The sequence below is a fragment of the Furipterus horrens genome, unplaced genomic scaffold (genome assembly GCF_987537825.1).
Source record: "Furipterus horrens unplaced genomic scaffold, mFurHor1.1.pri manual_scaffold_7, whole genome shotgun sequence".
In the NCBI taxonomy this organism is placed as follows: Eukaryota; Metazoa; Chordata; class Mammalia; order Chiroptera; family Furipteridae; genus Furipterus; species Furipterus horrens.
Window position 1 is genome coordinate 131,001,603 of NW_028327177.1, and position 23,390 is coordinate 131,024,992.

The 23,390-nt window shown below is 36.2% G+C and overlaps 1 protein-coding gene across 2 annotated transcripts in view; it reads left to right on the forward strand.

The window, feature by feature from the left end:
* The window catches only part of PDCD6IP (programmed cell death 6 interacting protein), a 49,965-nt gene that overhangs the window by 14,315 nt on the left and 12,260 nt on the right, over positions 1-23,390 (forward strand). The window contains exons 4-12 of one of the 2 annotated variants that reach the window (XM_090284474.1): positions 439-566; positions 2,917-3,070; positions 4,204-4,304; positions 6,551-6,682; positions 14,105-14,327; positions 15,338-15,461; positions 17,700-17,877; positions 21,538-21,649; positions 22,463-22,632. In XM_090284474.1, coding sequence (XP_090140600.1) covers positions 439-566; positions 2,917-3,070; positions 4,204-4,304; positions 6,551-6,682; positions 14,105-14,327; positions 15,338-15,461; positions 17,700-17,877; positions 21,538-21,649; positions 22,463-22,632 — 1,322 coding nt within the window. The remainder of the gene's footprint in view (positions 1-438; positions 567-2,916; positions 3,071-4,203; positions 4,305-6,550; positions 6,683-14,104; positions 14,328-15,337; positions 15,462-17,699; positions 17,878-21,537; positions 21,650-22,462; positions 22,633-23,390) is intronic. The other variant, XM_090284475.1, reaches the window with a different exon arrangement.

Sequence of the window (23,390 nt, forward strand, 5' to 3'; positions counted from 1 at the left end):
ATAGGAAGTGAGGCGAGGAAGGCTATCTTGGAGGTTCTGGCATTGGCTTAGGTTTGTAGTGAGGAATTGGCTTAAATGTGGCGGGAAGATACAATTTTGAGAGAAGTGATGAAAAAATAAAAATAATTTATTTGAATTTACGTGAGAAATTATGTAAGTGTGACTTTTCATTGAACCTGACTAATAGCAGTATGGATGTAAAGGGAAGGAAAGAATAATATATTAATCTGCTGAATTTTAGATGATGGGACTATTGCTATGGAAATAAATGCCTGGCAGGGCAGTTAGAAATATGGGAGCATATTATGGGTGAGAAACCAGGTCTGGAAACTTGTTTTTGTGAGAGGCGATGGGTAGAGGTTATAGTATTTCTCTTTGAAACATTAATTTTCTTTAGAAAAATAATCTGATAAATTTTTTCTTCTCAATTTTTTACAGCTCTTGCAAGCTTAGGATATGAAAAGAGCTGTGTGTTGTTCAATTGTGCAGCCTTAGCTAGCCAGATTGCAGCAGAACAGAACCTGGATAATGATGAAGGATTGAAAACCGCTGCTAAGCATTACCAGGTATGCAGAACAGTGGCTACTACATAATGATCAACACTAAGTTGCATTAAATTGAAAATAATTTGCATTTAACTTTATAGATGATTCTTTATACACATAAATCTTCTTGAAAAGTAATATACTTTTTAATGAATGGATTTATATTTTTGAGGCCCGTAGATAAACGAATTACCTATAAACTAGCTCTCTTTTTCCTCACCATTGTATACCCAGCACCTAGCACAGTGCCTGGCACATAATAAAGGCTCAGTAAATGTTGGGAAAACAGATTATGAAATGTATGAGATGAAATCTGGTAAATCCCTTTTAAATAAATGATTTCATTAAAAATTTCTACATTATTTTCATATATCTTTTTTCTTACAGTGAGACACATGTAAAATTTCACCCGAGTCACAAAATTTAAGACCTCTTGGCAAGAAAAGTTTAATTCTTTGACACTGTGGAGAGGCCATATTTAAATGTGGTCAGATGTGTAATCTTTACACGGTTATTTACTAATATGGCATATGACTTTTGTGGCAGTTTATTATTCAGCTTTCATTTTTGTTTAAATTTAAAGAAAAGTAAGTGATGATTGTTAAGTGATAACATCTATAATTATGGTTTTATATTTTATATTGACTTATAATTTACAGAGTTTTTTCATAGACATTATTTGGCTCTCAGATAAACCTTGTGATGCATGTTATATAATGTCATTCTCATTTTACAGACAAGGAGACTGAAGGCAGAGTGTTAATAAAGTGGTCCATTGGGGTTTTAGGTGTCCTGATTCCAAATTTAATGGAATTGCAAATGGCCCTTCCACTGTCTCCAGTGGCCCTTGAATCAGATGGCCTCAGGTGGAATCTGATTTTTCCCATTGTTGAAGTTTAGGGGAGAGGTGAGGAATGCTGTTTTAGGAAGGTGAGAGGAAAACATACTTTTAAGCAAATAACGTACTAGATATCGGTGCTGGCCATACAACCCGATGACAAACATGATGCATATATATCATTTCTTTTTGAGGCAATAAATGGCAAATATTTTAAAATGTGATGAAATAAATTTTTATTTAGTTTTCTATTAATTGTAATTGTTAATTGGCATGTGAGATACTAGAAGGCATTTTGAATTATTGAGCACATTCCATTCTATGAGTCACCTCTAACTGGTGGTATTATAAGACCTAGATTCTTGTCTAGACTTTTTACCTCCAAGAAGCCATGTGCCCCTGTGTAAGATCCTTAAATGTCTGTAGGCCTCCAGTTTCATATAATACCTGTGAATGAGAGACTGGATTCCTTGCTGTTCAGTGTTACGTACTCTGTGATTGTTAGTTGACTAAGCAGGGGCAGCTGATCACTCCCTGCAGATGTTCTAGTTTTATGATACTTCATGACTGCAGAAAACATCATGTTCACTTTGTAATTCTGTTTTTATCTTCATCTGAGGATATGTTTTCATTGCTTTTAGAGAGAGGAAGGGAGAAGTAGAGGGAGAGCATGAGAGAGAGAGAAAGAGAAAGAAACGTGGATGTGAGAGAGAAACATTGACTGGTTGTCTCTGTAGGCACCCCAACTGGGGATTGAACCTACAACCTAGATATGTGCCCTGAAGCGGGAGCAAATCTGTAACCTTTCATTTTAAAGGACAACATTCCAATCGAGCCACACCAGCCAGGGCATCACGTTTGCTTTAAGCAGTTAACCTTGTGTTACCTCTGCATAGCTTAGCTGTATAAACCGCCACACCTTTTAATCCCAGACTGACTGCTTGCTTTTTCCCTGTGTCATTTGTTTCATGAAAGCCAAGTTATGTTAATCTTAGAAAACTGCAATTGGGAAGACAAATTTGATGGGTAATGTTTCACTAAGGAGCTCTGAAAGCCAAATAGAAATCATTAGCAATGGTTGGTAATGCTGTTCTTCAGAGAATTAGGTATCTGTACTGTGGTATTTGAGGTTTCCCCATGTATGGTATATTTAATTATTTGAGAGATGAATGTGTCCGAACCAAACCAGGACCATTTTAGTAATAAAAACATTTTAATATTTTATCCCTGCCTGTATTCCCATGTTAGTTTTGAGACAGTATATCAAAAAATGAGCTTACTCAATTTGTCTCATTAGTAATACACTTTTGTTGCAACTGACTTTTAATCCTTGTTAAATTTCCCATTACTCTAGAATGTGTTAGAAAAATACCCTTACTGTGTTTAGGTCAGCTGTTTTAGATCTGTTTTGCACAATATAAACATTTAAATATAATAACTGTAACGTTTGGAATGATTTTGTGTGTAAAAGTAGAAAATTAAGTCTTGCTGAGTTCCTATAAATTTTAAAGAAATTCTTTTTCCCCCCTCTAGTTTGCTAGTGGTGCCTTTTTACATATTAAAGAGACAGTTCTATCTGCCTTAAATCGAGAGCCCACTGTGGACATATCTCCAGACACTGTTGGGACCCTCAGCCTTATTATGCTGGCACAGGCCCAAGAAGTATTTTTTTTAAAGGCCACAAGAGGTAATTTCAATTTGTTCTTCATTTTGTTGCATGTGAAAAGAAGTGATCGGTTTTTTAAATTAGAAGGTGATTAGAATGTAACACATTTGGTGTAGAGCTTTCTTTCTGAACTTGACACACGGCATTGAAAATTTTCAGCTTTCCTTTTCTGAACGTAAGGAGATACAAATGCACATTTTAGAATGTAAGCTGTATTTGAAGTCTTTTATAAAATGGATACTTATTGTCTTAAAACACTGAACTCTATATTAATATTTACATAAGTTTGTGATATGTCAAAAACGCATTCATTTAGCAAATATGTATTGGGTACCTTCTGTGTTCCAGTCACTGTTCTAGGCTCTAGATAAATAGAGTTAGGAGATGAACAAGTTTTCCAATTTCAGGAAGCTTATATTTTAGTGTGGGGGAGGTGGTAAGTAAGAAATTAAGTAGCTAAGGTAATTTTGGAGAGAGATACTTTCTATAAAGAAAATAAGATGGATTATGTGATAATGGCTGGTGGTCTGGTCTGGCTGGGGGTCAAGGATGTAGGGGGAGTCATTAATCAAGATGAGCATCTTTGAGGCGCTCTCATTTTATTGGGACCTAACTGACAGGATCAAGCTATCCAGGCAGAGTCTCTGGCTCTGAATGCGGGAGTAAGAGCAGTTCTTATAAGGCGTGTAAGTTAGTGTGACAGATTGGAATATGGGCTGAATATTTAAGGGTAGAGAGATTATAAAGAAGGGAATCGTCATCATGTGGAAGCAATATGAACTGAAATTCCCCCCCCCCCCAAAGTATCACTTATATTGAGATAGAATTCCTACAAAACAAAATCCACCCTTTATAGTATGTACTTCATTGTTTTAATATATTTGGACTTTTGTAGTCATTAGCACTGTCTTCTTTTAGAACAGTGCCCCCAAGAGAAACCTCATATCCCCTGACAGTCACTCCCTTTTTCCCATAACTCCTGGCAACACTAAGCTATTTCCTGACTCTTTGTCTTTGCCTAAGGAGTAATGAAGTTTCATGCAGATGAATTGATTTCATTGATAAGTATATTTTCATACAGATACACAATTGTGCCATATCAGATTAATTATATTTATTTTAATTATAATGGTCAATTTACTGTTTTATTTTAGACAAAATGAAAGATGCCATCATAGCTAAATTGGCTAATCAGGCTGCAGATTATTTTGGTGATGCTTTCAAGCAGTGTCAATATAAAGATATTTTCCCCAAGGTCAGTTATTATTTTTATATACGCTTGATTGTTTTGCATGTGGAAATATTTGGATACTTTTTTGCATAAGAAGCAAGTTGCAAATAATGTTTATAAAGATTTTTGAATTTTAGGAGAGACATTTGAAGAATTTATTTGTAGAAATGTTTTCTTATTTAAGATGCATGAAAATTTATTTTATATTTAGGGGATGCCTTTGCCTCTGCTCTTCACTAAACTTGTTTTTCCATGCTAAATCTCTTTCTGGAAATTTTTGAGTATCTGTCTCTAGTAATTTTATCAAATCAAGGCATTGTGTAGTTCTGAATCGTTGGTGATTTGGTACAAGAATGAATACTTGAGCATGTTGATTATTCACACTTTTAATTATTGTCCTGTTTTCTTAAAGATGAGTCTTAAAGCGCCAGAACAGACTTAAAGAAAAAGGAAAAGGAAACTTAACAAATTCATCCAATACTTTGATTAGAATTAAATTTTGTCAACAGGGATAGAAAATTGGGCTGCTATTGGACAGCTAAGGAAACAACCATCTTTAACCCACATATCACAGGAAGTATTAATTATTTTAATGTAAACTTTTCTGAAGTTGCATTTGAAATGATGAGTCAGTGATGATTATTTATAAATGACAAAGCCAGATGATTATACTAACAAGTACAATTAGAGTGGTTAGAAAGGGAAACTTAGAGATGGAGTGAAATGTAATATGGTTCAGCTACTTTTCCAGAAATGTCCAAGGAATTAGTTTCATCTGTATGATACCAAATGGTATTTGTCACACGATCTTTTGTAGGGGAGCTTATTGATTAAGTGATTTGGGAACTTTTTTTAAAGGAAATTGTAGACAGTTTTATGGTGGAGCAAAAAAACATGCTTCTGCATCAACAGGACATGTTAGTTTAGTCAGAAAATGTACAAGGTGAAGATTCCTGGAGATTTAAAATACATAGGAGATTAGTTGAAATTTGCTCAGGACTCTTGGGTATGAATAGTGTTACTCTTTAAGAGAGACCTGGGGTTTCCTCACCCCTCTTTCATCTGAAAGACCTCATGGTCCACCGCACAGCATTCTGTTACATCCTGTTGGGCCATCAGTTGAGTGTTGTCATGGAAAGAAGAATGTCACCTACAAAGACTTGGGAACTACCTCTTCAGCAATACTTGAAAATCTCCTGTTTAAGTGCCAGGTTCTCAGGCCTAACTTGAGAACTTGCATGAGTGCGGTTTGAGATTTAGGTGTCTTTTATTTTTGCCTTTTTGCTAATAAAGCTCATAAGATATTTTCATATTTTAGTTATAAAACTGAAATTTCTGCAAGTAGTGATCCAGGAAGCTAGGATATTATTCACTGGGAGACATGAAAGCGCACAGGTAGTAATTCAGTTTTTGATTCTCTTATTTACTTATTTATTTGTCTGGACAGTGATTTTCTAGTATATTTCATGGATTTTATATGACATATACTTCCTAAAAACAATGAGGTTGCAGGCTAGGATTTGACATTTTGGAAGAGCCTTTACCCATATAACTGCTTTTCTGGTTCATGTTTTTGGATCTTTTAAAATTAATTTTGACTGGAATTTTTATCAAAACAGATTAGGACAAAATAACTGAATCATATTAGTTATGAGTTTGGTGCATTTGTCTGTTTGCTATGTGTTTTTGAGTATATGATACTGAAATGTTTTTTATATGATACTCAATTTTTATGTGGCTAAAAAGTCATCTTTATTAAAAAGTCTCAGGATATGAATGTAAGTGGGACTTACTTTGCTGTGTTTTGTCTTTTAAACATGATGAAACAGTCAGCTATAGAGCAGTTTCATTAGTGTATGTGAGTAATGGTTTCAGTTAACTAAGGGCTGGATAAGGGCTCATAAGAACGCTTCTAAAGTCTTGTGCTTGGTATTCCTCTGAACATTCATCCTACTTCTCTTTCTAATGCATGCTTTCCTTTCTTCTTTGTAAACAAAATGTGGACTTCATGGCTCGATTAAAGAGAATTGTAAACATTTTAATTGGCTTCACTTAAAAAAAAACAAAAACCTTTATTTTAATTGGAAGAAAAAATTTAAATTATTGAATTCAGCCCATGCCAAATCATGTGGTCTTCTCTGTTTACACCTAATGACTAACTGATCTCTAAACCATTAATGGGGTATTTCTAATTTGTCTTTTTTTCCTTTTCCTTCCTGCATCCCGTGTTGTGTGTGGTGGTTTGTGTCATTGGACTCTCCCCTGGTCAGTATTTTTATTTCCAGGAGGTGTTCCCTGTCTTGGCTGCGAAGCACTGTATCATGCAGGCCAATGCTGAGTACCATCAGTCTATCCTGGCGAAACAGCAAAAGAAATTTGGAGAAGAGATTGCAAGGCTACAGGTGGGTCTCTTAGGAATAAATATTAAATAACTTGGCTCTCCATTGTTTTGTTCTTAGTGAGATTCCCAGGTTTGCTCATGAAAACCTTTCCCACTCATTGGCTCATCAAAGGAGACGAGTGATTGCTTTTATCTTTAGGTTTTACCTGCTGTGTGCTTTTTAAGTCTGATGTTTTATTTAAAAAATCTGTGCAAAATTTACATTCACTTCTCTTTTATTTACCCATATTTATTTTAATATAAAATATTCTAAATTAATTACCGGGCTCCAGAAGGGTTGTCCAGTGCTTAAATTGTGGCCTCGCTTTGGTCTAATTTATGCTCGCTTTTGGAGCATATAAGGTATAAGGCTAGCTTGAGAGGGACAGCGGTAAAGTGTAGATACATCTGTAAACAGCAGAGTGAGTACCTTCTGTGCAGTTGTATCCGTATGGTAGGCACTGGGGTTGTCAGAAACTTTCTGTGACATCTCATTCAACTTTGCAGCAGGAATAAGGGCTTTTTATGAGTTGTTTATATTTTTGAGTATTGGTAGGCAGAGAGTAGGAGGAGGACTGTTAAGAAAATTTTAACATGGTCTGGATATTAGAAGCCACAATGCGAGTATCATTTAGGAAGTTCCCATTAATTACTCTTCTCATGAAGAAAGAAACCCAAGTCTTATAAAAGTAAAACGTATGCTGGAATATTATACCTCAGACTGGCATAATCAGAGAAAAGCATACTCTTGTATAATACCCAGGTTATCAAACATCTCATTCACCCAAGGATTCACTTTGATCACAGTAACTTACATTCTTATGTGAAAATGCTTCTAGAAAGGGGTTTTGGTGGGACAGATTTTTTTAGGCTAGCATATTTAAAGTGTTAGTAGTTTAGGTTTTTTATTTTCTGGTGATTCTGGGACTGTTAGATTATTTAGTCTATTAACCAGTCAGAAAAGAGCCCCTTTTGACATTTTAATGTAATTTTGAAAATCCAATCTGGAAAGAGGAAACTACTTTGGACTCACACAGTGAAAGGTGAGGACTTTTTTCAGTTATAGACACATCAGGGTTTGTAGCTTCAGTTTTACAGTTTTAATCACAGGTCAAAAGTTAATGTAGAAAATACCCGAGTTACATCTCAAAGGGCTGTTTCTCTTTCCAGTAGGTATGAAATATATTTTTACTTGACTTAGAAATTATTAGAAATAGGCAAACAGACCAAAAAAGATGACCAACAAGTCATATTCTTTGTAGCTTCTCACTCAGTAGTGAAGAGTACCCCGTGAATCTGATAGAAATCATTTGGTGATCAAATCATTAAACCAGCTTTCTAATCATTGCTGTCAGCAATGGAAAAAAGGCTTACTGGTTATGAGCAAACCAGAAACAAAAACAAAATCAGGGTCAGGAAAATCAAAAAAATAGGTAAAACAGCAGAAATTACTGCTTGGAATTCATTTCTGGAACCAAGAAAAATTATACCTGGGATTATATGGTTTATGAATTGTGTTTCTAGAACAATGCAGTTTATTTGGCTCCAGAAGGTATGTTTACTTCATCTTGGAGGAATCCCTAAAGCTACCAAAGTACAATTTTCAAAAAGACCTAAAAATATTTAGCTATAAAAATGTGACTCATGTAGAATGAATACATGTCAGATTTATTTAACTCATTAATGATGGACCTTGTAAGATAGTAAAACTGATTTTATGAAAGTATTGTTTGTTTCCTTAGTTATGATAGTAGCTTATAGGTATTAAGGAAATTGTTCTTTTCTTTTTTTAAAGATTATTTATTTTTAGAGAGAGGGGAAGGGAGGGAGAAGGAGAGGGAGAGAAACATTGATTGGTTGCCTCTTGTATGTGCCCCAGTGGGGGACCAAACCCGCAACTCAGGCCTGTGCCCTGACCGGAAATCGAACTGGAGACCTTTTGCTTTGTGGGATGGTGCCCAACCAATGGAGCCACACCAGTCGAGGATAAAGAAGTTGTTCTTATTAGGAGATACATGCTGGTGTATTTAGAGATGAAGGGTCATGATGTGTGAACTTAATAGTTTGGAACAGTTCTGTGGGGGTGGGGTATGGCAGGGTGGGGGGGAAGCCAAAACAAAAAGCATGTGTATGTGTGTATATGGGAAAGAGAGAGATAAAACAGATATAACAAAATGGTAACAATTGTTGAACCTCGATAGCGGGTTTGTTGTGTTAATTTTTCTGTGGGCTTGAAAAATTTCAAAATAAAAATTGAGAAACAGGTATATATAAAGGTATACATTCTTCCCACCTTTTCTTTCCATCTTGTTCCTCCAATCCTTTTTTCCCACTGCCCCATAGATAATTTCTATTAGTTTCTTGTTTAATCCTTTCAAACTTGTTTTTCTTTGAAATAAGAGGAAATACATACAATACATACACACAAGCAATGCACATTCTTAACTCTCCCCATTATATGAGGGAGGTATGTTGTGATTCTTGCTTTTCTCATAATGATATATCTTGAAGAGCTCTTCATTTTAAATAGCAATAGGGAGACCTTTCTCATCTCCCTCCCTCCCTCCCTCCTTCCCTCATGCCCTCCCTCCCTCCCCTTCTCCCCTCCTTCCCTCTCTCCCCCCTCCTTCCCTCCCTCCCCTCCTTCCCTCCCTCCCTCCTCCTTCCCTCCCTCCCCCCTCCTTCCCTCCCTCCCCCCTCCTTCCCTCCCTCCCCCCTCCTTCCCTCCCTCGCCCCCCTCCCCTCCTTCCCTCCCTCCCCCCTCCTTCCCTCCCTCGCCCCCCTCCCCTCCTTCCCTTCCTCCCCTCCTTCACTCCCTCCCTCTTCCCATCCTTCCCTCCCTCCCTCCCCTCCCCTCCCCTGTCCCCTCCTTCCCTTCCCTCCCCTCCTCCCCCTCCTCCCCTCCCCTCCTCCCCTCCCCTCCTCCCCTCCCCTCCTCCCCTCCTCCCCTCCCCTCCTCCCCTCCCCTCCCCCGTCCCCTCCTTCCCTCCCCTCCCCTCCTTCCCTCCCCTCCTCCCCTCCCCTCCTTCCCTCCCCTCCCCTCCACTCCTTCCCTCCCCTCCCCTCCACTCCTTCCCTCCCCTCCCCCCCTCCCCTCCACTCCTTCTCTCCCCTCCCCTCCTTCCCTCCCCTCCCTCCCTCCCTTCTCATCTGAGGTTATGTCTTTATCGATTTTAGAGAGAGGGGGGAGAGAGAGAGAAACATCGATTGGATGTCTCCCGTACATGCCCCGACCTGAGGATTGAACCTGCAGCCTAGGTATGTGCCCTCACGGGAACCACACCGCAGTCTTTTGGTGTGGCTGATGCTCCAACCAGCTGAGCCACCGGGCCAGGCTCTCTCTTTTTTTAAAGAGCAGCGTTGTACTTCATCGTATAAACCAGTTGCTGGATACTTACATGTTTCCAAGATTCACTGCTGCAAACAGTGTGCAGTGAATAATTATGTACACTTGGCATTTTGTGTCTTAGCAGGTGTCTCAGCTTGGTCTTTCATTATAAAATACCACAGACTGGGTGGTTTAAACAACAGAAATTTGTTTCTCCACAATTACGAGGGTTGAAGTCTGAGATCAGGGTGTCAGCATGGCTGGGTTCTGATGAGAGCTCTCCTTTGTCTGTGCCTTCCCGTGGTGGGGAGAACGAGGGCACGCTCTCTGGTGTCTGTTCTTCTGAGGGCCCTGCCCTCATGATCTCATCTAAGTATAATCTCTCTCTGAGGCCCTGTCTCCAAGTACCATCGCTTTGCGGGTTCGGGTGTCAACATTTGAATTTGGGGGAGGACACAGTTTAGTCCGTAGTAGCAGGTATACCTTAAATTCCTAGAAATAGGATTGCTGATATCAAAGTATAAATAGATCTGCAATTTATTATGTATTATACTTGGATATTTGATCCATTTGGAGTTTATCCTGATATGTGAAGTATGGATCTACTTTTTGTTTTTCCATATGGCTACCTAGTTGTCCCCAAACCATTTATTATGGTTTACTTTACTTCGCTGATTTGAGATTCTGACTTTATCACATTCTAAATTTATAATATATATTGAGGTCTATTTCTGAACTTCTTATTCTGTTTTATCTTTTCACGTTTTAGTTCCATACCATTTAAGTCAGACACTTTAGAATGTCTTAATGCCTGATAGGTATTGTCATTATTTTATGAATTTTTTCTGATTGTTCTTGCTTGTTTATGCTTCTAGATGAATTTTATTAAGTTATTTATTATGGAAAACTAAACATATCTATAAAAGTATGAATTACCAAGTATCCATTACTTAGATTAAATTATTATCAATATTTTGCTATTTTTCATCCATTTCTTCTTTCCCTCTTATGTTTTTAGAATATATTACAGCTATTGCATATTATTTCATCCTTAAGTACATTAGTATTTGTCTCTAATAGACAAGGATTAAAAATATTTGAAATCACAGTGTCATCACATCTAGCAAAGTTAATACAAATTAATAACTAATACTAGTAACAATATTCACACCTAGTTTAGTTTTTTCTTATTCTTTCAAGTGTCTTTTTACAGTTTGTTCAAATCAGGATTCATGTGAGATCCTCACATTTCACTTGGTTGATACATCTCATAAATTTTTAATTCATAACGGCCTCGCCTTCCCCAACTGCCTTGCTGAATTTTCCTCACTTTTTCTTGTTTTGTGTACAATGATTTATTTCTCTGATGTCTGTTATCCCTTCTTTGTTCTTTATATAAATATTTCAGTCTTTCTTTTCTTAAATGATTTCATTTCACTTTTTTCCTGAGTTCTGTCAGTTGTTTCACATCCTCTTGCTATCTAGTATATCACCCACTGTTGTCTGGGCCATCTGGCCCCTGATCATATTTTGTGGGGGTTTTTGGTACTCTGATTGTGCCGTTAGGTTTTTTAGTTTATTTAGATTTTTTCTGCTCACATGCTATTTTCATCTGCTTTGTGGCCACACTTCTTTGGTGAATTTTCATTATCTGTTGGAAAGTTATATTGCCCATTTTCAACCTTTTCCTTATGGTTTCTCTGTAGTGAGGCAGATGGGATGCCTTTACAGTTACTTGTGTCTGAATGAGATTGATTTAGTGGAGAAGTAGTAAGAGGTTTCTGAGTGGGGAAATGGGGTCGAGCTTTCCAAGCCTTCTTGTGTAAGGGTTTCTTCCTCAGGTTCACTTTCCAAAGCCTAGCCTGGTGTAGGAAGGATTCCACTTCTATACCTGTGTTTCCCTGAATTCCTCACAGCTTTTGCTTGGACCTTGGATGACCTTGGAGTTTGTGCCTTGAGAAGGTGATGCCTCCACTTTTAGAGTTTGTATTTTGCAGACCTTACCTGAATGCTCCCCCACTTTTCTCTTCCCACTTTTCAGTCCTTTTTTCTGCTTCCCCCAGCATCCCTGACCTTGTAATTAGTCTGCCTCTTGCTCTCAGCAGCTCCCTCTTGGGATGAGGCCCCTCAGCACTCCCGGTTTTTCCTGTGACCCCTTGGTGGCTCAACATATGGGCCATTTGGCTTTCCCTTTGTCATCAGCTGGCAGTTGTCACCTTATTCCATTTCATAGCTTTCAGGTTGCTTAAAGCACTTCCCGCCCCAGTGGGGCACTTAGCAGTCTCCTTTTTCTCCTGATGTATTTAGCGTATTTTATGGTTCTAGTACCAATTTTGCTATTTGGGGGAGTGTTTGATCACATTTACAAATCAAATTTGATTTACGTATTTTAAAAAGTGATATAAATTTGTGCATTTTTCCATTTCCTAGTTTACACCGAAGATGTAGGTTTTGTTTTGTTTACCCTTATTCCTCTCTATAGTTTCATATTGACCTTGCATGTATGGATATTTTGTCTTTGATTTATTTCTTTTGTTATCTCTTCAAATTATTGGTTGCTTATCTGTATTGCACTGTTGGTTTTATATCTAAGCTGCCATTCTCATTTCTTAGAATAGTTTGCTTGATTCTGTTAGGTTTTATAGGTATGCAAATACATCACTTGTAAATAATAATTTTTCCTTCTTTTCTCTAAATTTAATAACTGATTTCATTCTTTAGTTGTTTTCAAATGTTCTATGGTTGTGATGACACTGGTGATCTTTGTTTTATTTTGACTTTAGGGATGTTTTTTAATATTTTTCTGTTAAGCATGATATGAGCTTTGGGGGTTAAGATTCTGTCATGTGATATCTATTTCTGTTTTACAAAATAAGGATTTAAAAAACCAAGAATAAATATTGAATTTTATCATATTTTTAATATTGATTTTTAGAGAAAAGGGGAGAGAGAGAGAAGGAGAAAGAAACATTGATTTTTTGTCCCACTTATATATTCATTGGCTGATTCTTGTATGTGCCCTAACTGGGGATCGAACCCACAACCTTGGCATATCTAGATGATGCTCTCACCAGTTGAGCTATCTGGTCAGGGCTCAAATGTTTTTCAGTATTTCTGGAGATAATTTGAATTTTAAAAAGCTCAAATCTATTAGTTGAAGAATTACATAAGTAGATTTGCTAATGCCGTATTAACCCATTCTTGTATTTCTGTAATTTTGGTGTTTTAGATTTGCTTTGTCTCCTCATGAGATCACGTGATATAGATGTTCTTTAAATGCTTGAGAATATTATGTGTTCTCTAATGGTGGAGTTCATGGTTTTCCATTTCTGGTGAATTAAACTCATTAATTATGCTGTTCAAGTCTTCTGTAATCTTAAAAACTTTGTTTACTTGGTCCAGTCATCACTGAGACAGGAGTGTTAAAATCTTCCACCCTAATTATGTACTGAATTTATTTTGAATAATGCTTCTGGCTTTATTGTCTATTTTATGTGATGTTACTGTACCTGCTACCACCTAAGTAATATAATTTGGGTTCTAAGTTTATGGGAGGCCTGTGCTCATGTTATGAACTATAATGGTAAACCTTTTTAAAAAGCAAACAAACACATTTTCTGTTGATGCTGAGATAACTTGTTTCTTTGTTGATTTCTTATGTTGCTGGGTGGTTTTTTTCTGATTCACTCTTTTCACTGTGGGTGTAGTCCCCTTGAAGTTCCTGCTTCCATGTGAGGTACTGAGGGGTGTTTCTCAGTTCTCTCTCTGTCTTACATGATTTTTATACCCCCCCTCAGTCTCCATGAGGGTTTTTAATTCATTTTAGTTGATAGTCCTTTAGGTTACTGAAATGCTGGACATCCAACCTTCTTAAATATCAGTTTATACTTATTGACCCATGGGTTTCTTTTATTTTCTTGGTAATTTACTCGTGTTTAAAGGAATGTCTGCTATGTATTATTATTCATTTTTTGGGGTAATTTGTGATGGGAAAATTTCTAGGTTATTCTGTTTACCACATTGCTGGAAATGCTTATCATTAGAGATTTTTTTTAAAACAAAAATCCAATACTTGGTTGAGAAAAAGAAATAATATTTTTTTCAATGTTTTTTTAGCATGCAGCAGAATTGATTAAAACAGTGGCAGCTCGCTATGATGAATATGTCAATGTGAAGGATTTTTCTGACAAAATCAACCGTGCCCTTGCTGCAGCAAAGAAGGATAATGACTTTATATATCATGATCGAGTTCCAGACCTCAAAGATCTAGACCCTATTGGCAAAGCCACACTTGTGAAATCTACCCCCATCAATGTACCCATTAGCCAGAAATTCACTGGTATGTCAAGTATTCAGATATAGTTTATCTTACTCATCTTTTCTCCAGTTTAATGTTTTTATTTTCTTTTTTGTAGGCCCAGATCACACAATGTTATTGTGTGCTTTGAATCTAATTTGCGTTCGTATTGTTTAAAATGAATATGAGAATAAAAATTGTTCATGTCTACAGTGAAATTTTAAGATGGGAAGTAAATGGCTATAAACGTGTAAAGTATATAACAGAAAACTTGGAACTGAATTTGAGTAGTGATAAAGACTTTATTAAGCAAGTCATTTTGTTAACATTTGTTATATTATTTAAGTATCTGCCATTAAAAATAAACATACATAAATATGACTTTAAACCTATCAAATTCTGGAATCATGATTGTATCAGATGAATACATGTTATTCTTGGATATTGTAGATACATGCAATATATGGTAGCCTGTAGCTGAGATCCCAAAGATAATTAATATTCTAAGTTATTGGGAAAGGGTGATTATTTTACTTACTTCTATTTAACAAACACACAGTGTTTACCATGTGCCATGAACTCTTTTAAGCACTTTACAAATATTAGCTCATTTATTTTTCATAGCAGGCCATGAGCTATGTACTGTTATGCCCCCGCACGACTGACGAGGATACTGAGGCACAGTGGTTAGGTAATTTACTTGTCCAAGGTTGAGTAGTTGGGAAGTGGAAACTGTGGCACTGGAGCCCAAAGCAAATGGACAGTGTTTTCTTATGTTTAACTCTTCTTCACCAAAAGTTCCTTAAACTCAGTGACAGACACATCTAATAGGTAAGACATTGAAGTTCAGAGAAGAAACTTTCACTGTCATTGTCCGCGAACCCAGCGACCTAAAAATTCTCTTTATCATTGTTCTTTCAGTAGTGATTTAGTTGTATCTTCAAGTATTTGTAGACTTCTTATATGAATATTGGAAAGGCATTATGAATAGTCACTTTATAATTTGAGATTTTGTCTCCAAATTTTGTTGCAATTTCTGTTTCCAATTGTAGATCTGTTTGAGAAGATGGTTCCCGTGTCAGTGCAGCAGTCTCTGGCTGCCTACAGTCAGAGGAAAGCTGATTTAGTTAACAGGTTAATTGCTCAAATGAGAGAAGCCACCACTTTGTCAAATGGGTAGGTAGAGAGCTTCCCTTTCATAAATTTCTCTCTCAAGTTCTAATGTTTTCTTTTTGATGGTTCTTCAATTAAATAGTTTATGACCATTTTCCTTTCTCAGCTTGGAGCTGAATGTCAAAGCCATGTGAAAGAGCAAAGATCGACACATACGCACACACATACAGGCGTACCTTGGGGACACTCTTATTTATTAATCCCTACCAAATGTAGTTGGAAGAAATTTAATTACTGAAACAAAGTGAAACTATTTGATCGCTAATTTGTATATTAGAGATTATTTTTTTCAGGGAAATGAGAAGTAGAAATGAATTTTTTAAGTTAAGATACACGATACATTCAGTATTCTGAATCTGTTTTGTGTCTGGTGGATTCATTGGTTTTAAAAAAATCTTAAGTATAATTTTCATACAATAAAATACACCCATTTTAAATGTATAGTTCAGTTCCATTGATTAATGTAAGACCCTTGTAACCACCACCTTTACCACCACCATGATCAGACAGACTACATTTCCATCACCCTACAATACTCCCTCGTCCATGTTTCCCTTCACTCTCTCCTCCCGTGGCCCCCAGCCACTACTGATCTGCTCCCTGCCACTATAGGTTAGTTTTCTTTTTACATAATTTAATATAAATCATTATAAGGTGCAGATGTATATTATAGTACATTGTACAGTACATACCGTTACAATATGCAATACTTGTAGTATGTATAAGTGCTTACAGTGTATATTTAAAATGTATTGGGTGTCTTGCACTTAAGCATAATGTTTTTGAGATTCATATATGTTGTGGGTATCAGTTTGATTCCTTTTATTTCTGCGAAGTATTTTATGGTCAAATACTAGTGGTTTATTCTTTCACCTGTTGGTGGACGTTTCATAATGCTGATGCTATGAACATTCGTGTACAAATCTTTGTGTTGACATGTTTTATTTCTCTTGGGTAAATAACTAGAATTAGAATTGCTGAATGGTATGGTTAGTGTATGTTTAACATCATATGCAGTGGACAGACTGTTTTCTAGAGTGGTTGTTCCAGTTCATATTCCCACCTGCACTGTTTGAGAAATGTAGTTGCTCTGCATGCTCATCAGCACTTAGTATTGTCAGTCTTTTTTTTTTTAAATTGAGTTTTTAATTTTAGCCATTTTGATGTGTGTACCAGTATCTCATTATGGTTTAATTTGTTTTTGTTTAAAGATTTTATTTATTTATTTTTAGAGAGAGGGGAAGGGAGGGAGAAAGAGAGGGAGAGAAACATCAGTTTGTGGTTGTCTCTCACACGCCCCCAACCGGGGATCTGGCCTGTAACCCAGGCATGTGCCCTGACTGGGAATCGAACTGGCAGCTGTCTTGTTCGCTGGCCGGTACTCAATCCACTGAGCCACAGCAGCCAGGGCTGGTTTAACTTGAATTTCCCTGATTATAATAAAGATGCTGAGCAACTCTTCATGTGCGTATTAGCCATTCATGTATCTTTTGTGAAGAATCTGTTGAAATCTTTTGCCAATTTTTAAAAACTGAGTTTTACTTCTTATTAATCTTTGAAGAGCTCTACATGTTTTAGAGGCAAGTCCTTTGTCAGATATATGTAATTGAGGATATTTTCTCCTAGTCTGTTTTACTTTTTCATGTTTTTAATTTGGATGAATGAATGAATTTTTACCTTATTTTTCTTTTTCTAGCCAGAAAGCAACATAAGTTTAACATTCCCTTTATTACATAAGTGAAGTAATAGAATAATTGTTACTGTGCCACAAACCAAGAACAGATGAAGATTATGTAATTAATACTTAGATCAACCATATTCTTTTGACATTTTGTCTATATAATATAAATTATAACTTTTATTTATTTTAATTGTCAGCGACAATATAATAATCGGGAGTATCATACAAAGATTGTAGTTTTTAAGATAGACTTTTTGACTTGTGATTGCTTAGACTGAAAGAAGTTAAGTCTGAACTGTCAACCGAAGGTATTTATTATATTTTAATGTAATTTCTTTTTGGCTTTTAATTCTGAACTATAAACTTAATTTTTAAATGATTTTGTTATAATTTTATCAATCACTGATTTTCTTTTTTTCCTTTTTTCCTTTTCTCTTTATTTTTCTATTGATTGGGCTTATCCACTTTGTAGATGGTAATTCCATTGCTCTTGATTTGGATATAGATTAATGTTTGAAATGTGGTTTAGACCTATATATAACAGTGTTTTATTTTTTCAGGGTGTTAGCTTCCCTTAATCTCCCAGCAGCAATTGAAGATGTATCTGGAGATACTGTACCTCAGTCTATATTGACTAAGTCTGCGTCTGTGATTGAACAGGGAGGCATACAGACTGTAGATCAGTTGATCAGAGAGCTACCTGAACTACTACAAAGAAATAGAGAAATCCTAGATGAGGTATGTTTTAAGAGATTTGCTTTTCAAATAAAGACAGTTTGACTCCTTGGTGTCCAGAAGGGATTAGTACTGGAGGCTTCCTCCTATTGGATTTCATAGGGCCTGACCTTCCACCTCAAGAAGAATTTCGACTGAGGAAGAATAGATTCATGCATTTATATAAGGGTATGTAAATGGACATTAATTAAACTCATAAGACCATTGTGTAATACTACTACACTATGATAAATTACTATCATACAAACTGTTTTAAGTCTTCATAATTAATTATCTTTTTATATTAAAAATTGGGTTTCTTGGTGAACATGGAATCAAACAAAGGAAGTTAGGCCAATCAAATGTTTTATAAGCCCACTAAATACATCTTTCAGTAGAGAAGGTATTTTATCAATAGGAATGGAATACTAAAGTTTTTTGGCTAAAGACAGCTGTTCACCAGTGTTATTTTTCAATTGATACATTGCTTTCTTTTACTATAAATATATCCAAACAAAGCCAGTTTAGGAGCTGTGTCTCTTTCAGGTGACTTGTTATCAATGCTTGAATCCCTGATGTTCTGATTTTTCAGTTAACATTCAGAAGATACTGTATTTACATTGTTTCCAAGTACTTTGGGGCATGGGTAGAGTACTTAAGTACTTATGATGGTATGAATCTTGGGGATGATAATATTTATCTCTCAGGGTTATTTAAAGGATGAACTATACTAAAACAGTGAAATGCCTAGCCTATGGGACACGCAGTACATGCTTAATAAATTATAGCTATTAGTACTATTATTATTATATTACTATGTTGATGATAATATTATAGCTATTAAAAGTGATAGAACAGGAAGGCATCTGGACTGTTGAACAGTGCATGTAGTTATTTACCTTTCAGTGCAAATCAGCTACTGAAAAACATTAGGAAACTTAAATGGACATTTATTGCGTTATTGGCCTGGGCAAACTGATGAGAGGTTCTGCATTTGTTATACAGTCAACATTATCAGCTCTACCTATGTAGGTACAGTTAATAATCAGAAAAACTAAAGCAAACAAAATTGGTGTTAAATAGTCCAGTACCAAAGCCTTTCTGTGCTGAAATTGTTAGAAATGCAGAATCTCTTTAACTCTACCCTGACCTACTGAGTCAGGATCTGCATTTAGTGAGATCCAAGGGTGATTTGTGTGCATGTTAATATTTGACAAACACTGCTGTTAAGGTCATGGTGGACTTTGTTCGTGAGCATATCTTATAGTCCTTTAAAAAGTGTTGCTTTGTGGGTCCAATAAGCTTGTTATCTGGTGTCACAATTGAAAGAACATTGGACTAGTAGGTAGGCATGGGGAGAAAAAGTGGAACCTGTGCACCGCTATGTTCATAGCAGCGCTATTTACAATACCGAGTACTGCTGATCTTAGTATTAAGTCTTCCAATCCATGAACACAGGGTGGTTGTTTAATTTACTCAGGCCTTTTAATTTCTTTCAGCAGTGTTTTGTAGTTTTCAATGTACAAGTATTGCACCTCCTTGGTTAAATTTATTCCTAAGTATTTTATTCTTTTTGATGCTATCCTAAATGGAATTGTTGACTTAATTTTTTGATTGTTCATTCCTAGAGTATAGAAATACAACTGATTTTGTATGTTTATTTTGTATTCTGCAACTTGACTGAATTTGTTTATTATCTTTAATAGTTACTTTGTGGATTCCTTAGGATTTCCTGTATATAAGGTCACATCATCTGCAAGTAGAGATAGTTTTACTACTTCCTTTCCAGGAAATTTTATATTTGGAATAATTTTAAATTTACAGAAAAGTTGTAAAACAGCGCAGAGTTTTTTCCCTCAGCTTCCCTGGAAGTTCAAGCCTTACGTAGCCACAGTACATTTATGAAAATTAAAAAATAAATATTGATTGGTACAACATTATTACTCAGATATTATCAGTTATTCCATTAATGTCCTTCTGTTTCAAGAATCAGTCCAGAATACTACATTGGATTTAATGTTCAATGATTTTTTTTCTTTTTCTTTTCTTTTTTTGTGAATTCACATACCCTGAAACTTTATTTGTGGGAATCCTTTGAGATCTGAGTTTAAAGTGAATTCTACTGGAGAAGATTTTTGTTTGCCTCTGCTATGAAAAGGCATTATATACTGGACACTTCTTTAAACTTGAGGTTTTTTTTTTTTTTTTTTTTCTTTTTGGTGGTTAATTTTTAAATTGGAAGTCATCTTAGGACTTTGTGTTGTATAGGTAGTGTAATTTTCAGTCCTAAGTTTAGACTTTTAATTAGGAATCCTAGGTGGTACTTTTCATTTCTATTTAGAGCCACGGTTTCATATAGGTAAATTTCCTTCTTTTGGGAAGTTTTCCTGTTAAAAATTCATTCAGTGAGTGTCACTCATTTAGAAGTGTCCCCATTTGAGGCAGGATAGTGCCTTTCTACTCTTATTAGCCCCACCTATATTTCTGTGTCTACTCACGTTCTTCTTCTTTTTTTAATCCTCATTTGAGGGCATGGTTATTGATTTTAGGGAGAGGGAATGGGGGGGAGAGGCGGGGATAGAAACATTGATTGGTTGCCTCTCGTATGTGCTCCGACCAGGGACCGAACAAACACACAGCCTAGGCATGTGCCCTGACCTGGAATCGAACCTACAGCCTTTTGGTTTATGATGATGCTCCAACCAACTGAGCCACACCGGCCAGGGCTTTACTCATGTTCTGTTAAATTCACACTCTAAACCAGTAGTTAACAAATTAAGGGTAGTGTGGCCAGTCCTGGCAAGATAACTTGTTTTGTATGGTTCACCAGTGAAAGATGATTTTTACCATTTGAAGAGGGTTGAAAAAAGAAAAAGAAGAATATGTGACAGAGACTGTCGCCTCCAAAGCTTAAAACATTTACTGTGGTGTTTGACGGAAAAGTGTGCGGTCCTCTGCTCTGAGCTGTCAGAGATCAGCAGGTGCCACTGGCTCTCACATTTGTTTCCTACTTTCTTACGTTTCTGGACCCCACTATCCTGTCTTCTCAGTTGTGCATTAAAAAGACATTTTTTTTTTGCCCTGGTGTGGCTCAGTGGATTGAGCGCTGGCCTATGGACTAAAGGGCTTGTGCTGGTTTGATTCCCAGTCAGGGCACATGCCTGGGTTGCTGGCCCGGTGATGTTTTCTTCCCTCTCTTTTTCCCTCCCCTTCTCTCTCTCTAAAAATAATAAGTGTTTTTTTTTAAAAAGACGTTTATGTTACTTTTCAGTATGTCGTTGGGATAGTTGTCTAAATCTTTTATTTTCATGTAGTTAATCCATTTTTTCTTTGTTTTGTCTATGGCTTCGAAGGTCCAAAGCTTCGTATTTATTTTTGTCTTAACATCTTTGTTTAAAGTTGTCTTGGTATATGGATATACATAATCTTAGTTATTCTTTTTAAATTTTACTGAGTTAAGGTAATGGTTCATCTAGCCCTTAATTTAATAAGACTTTTTATTAAACACATTATAGCATGAATTTCTGCAGCAAAAATTATTGTACCAATTTATATTCTAACCAGTAATGTAAGAGTGTAAGAGTAGTCCCTTCTCACTTATCCTCACATATTTTGAGTATAATTTAAAACATTAAATTTTTCCACTAGAAAAACCTCATTCTTGCTTTGCTTTCTTTTTAAAAGTCATTAAGATTGTTGGATGAAGAAGAAGCAACTGACAATGATTTAAGAGCAAAATTCAAAGAACGCTGGCAAAGGACAGCATCCAATGACCTCTACAAGCCTTTAAGAGCAGGTAATACTGTGCATAAATAACTTTAACATGAATAAAATCTCAATTTGGATCCACATTTTTGATTGATGAAATTAGGCTCAATTGTAAGCCTGTTTTTACTGCAGCTGTTGCTGTTACGGAAACCCAGGCGTTCCTCAGTTCAGTGTAAGATGAAGAAACTCAACAAAGCTGATTTCATGTTTATTATAAGAAGTTCAGATTCTTAAGAGGAGTATAAAGTGAAAATTAGGCTGATCCTAAAACTTTCTTTTGCTATTCCAGCCCTGCGCATATTTTGTAAACATAAATGAGGTCATATTATGTACACAATTTTATAATTTCATTTCACTTGAATCCTGGGTGGTGAGAGATGATTTTTAACATTTAATTTGAAGCCAGATTATTATTTTGAAAGCTTTTTTTTTTAAGTTAAATTAAACCAGTGATCCTTTGAGAGAGGAATACTTGAAATAAGGGAAAGATTTTTTTTCTGTATTCATAAGTTGTGGGGATAGATTAATGTCAGCTTTTATTTGGTGGATAGTGACCACAAATGTATTTTAAGGGGTAACTGTGCTTTTGCTTTATAGTTGGTTTTTCAAAAACAAAAATGCAAAGATGGACAGGAGCTAAGTTTCTGTTAACTAGCAAATCTGAGCTGTAGAAGGTGGAAAGAAGTAAGATGCCTCTTAAGAGAGGAGCTCCAAAATGCTAAAATTTAAGTACAAAAAATTGGGGCCTATAGAAGGAGCTCAGAACTAAAAGTACCACCAGTCCATAAACATTACTGTGAAAATCAATGCTGTACTCTGATAACATTCTTTTTTCCCACAGAGGGAGCCAACTTCAGAGCAGTTTTGGATAAAGCTGTGCAAGCAGATGGACAAGTGAAAGAACGTTATCAGTCTCACCGCGACACCATAGCACTTCTGTGTAAGCCAGAGCCTGAGCTGAATGCTGCCATCCCTTCTGCCAACCCAGCAAAGACCATGCAGGGCAGCGAGGTAAGAAGATGCGTTGTGATGTGGCTCATCACCTGTTTATGGAAACTATGTTCAGGCTATTACAAACAGCAAAGTGCTGATTTCTTTCTTATTGGCATCTTTTTAAATATACAGATTTTAATTGAGGTTGTTATATTTAAAGTAGCAGGATATATACACCGAGTAATGGGTCATTATACTACTATTGCTATCCTGTAATAATAATTTCCTTTTATTGAATACGTCTTGTGAACTGGGTTCTGTATTCTAGATACTCCATATGTTCACAGTATTTAATTAAGGTTTTATAAAGGAGAAAATTTCCTGAGGTGAAAGGACTGGGTTTGGCTAGATATTGTTCTGACCACAAATTCTTTGTTTCTTAATGTTACTCTATACTGCCTTCCACCATTCCACCATATCCCACTGGGACTACCTCTGAAAGGAAAATCGACAAGGTGTGCATGTTAATAAATGGGTAACATCAGCACGGCCTTTCTACTGTTGACAGGAGGGAGAAAATCAATAGCGGGGCATCTGATTCGGGAAGTCTTAAAAGAGGAGAAAATTCAAGTATGACTTAGTGTCTGAGGAGGTAATGTAATGGGGTAAGATAGAGGCCCCGAAGTACACTGGAAACTAAGCCAGGGGGCAAGAAATACCGCTGAAATCTTGAAAAAGATTAATTTCCTTGGGACAGTAGATCTCAAAAGTTGTCAGTGTTGTTTCTTATTTGTATTTTCACAGAAGCATTTCATGTATTTACTCAACCAAGACTT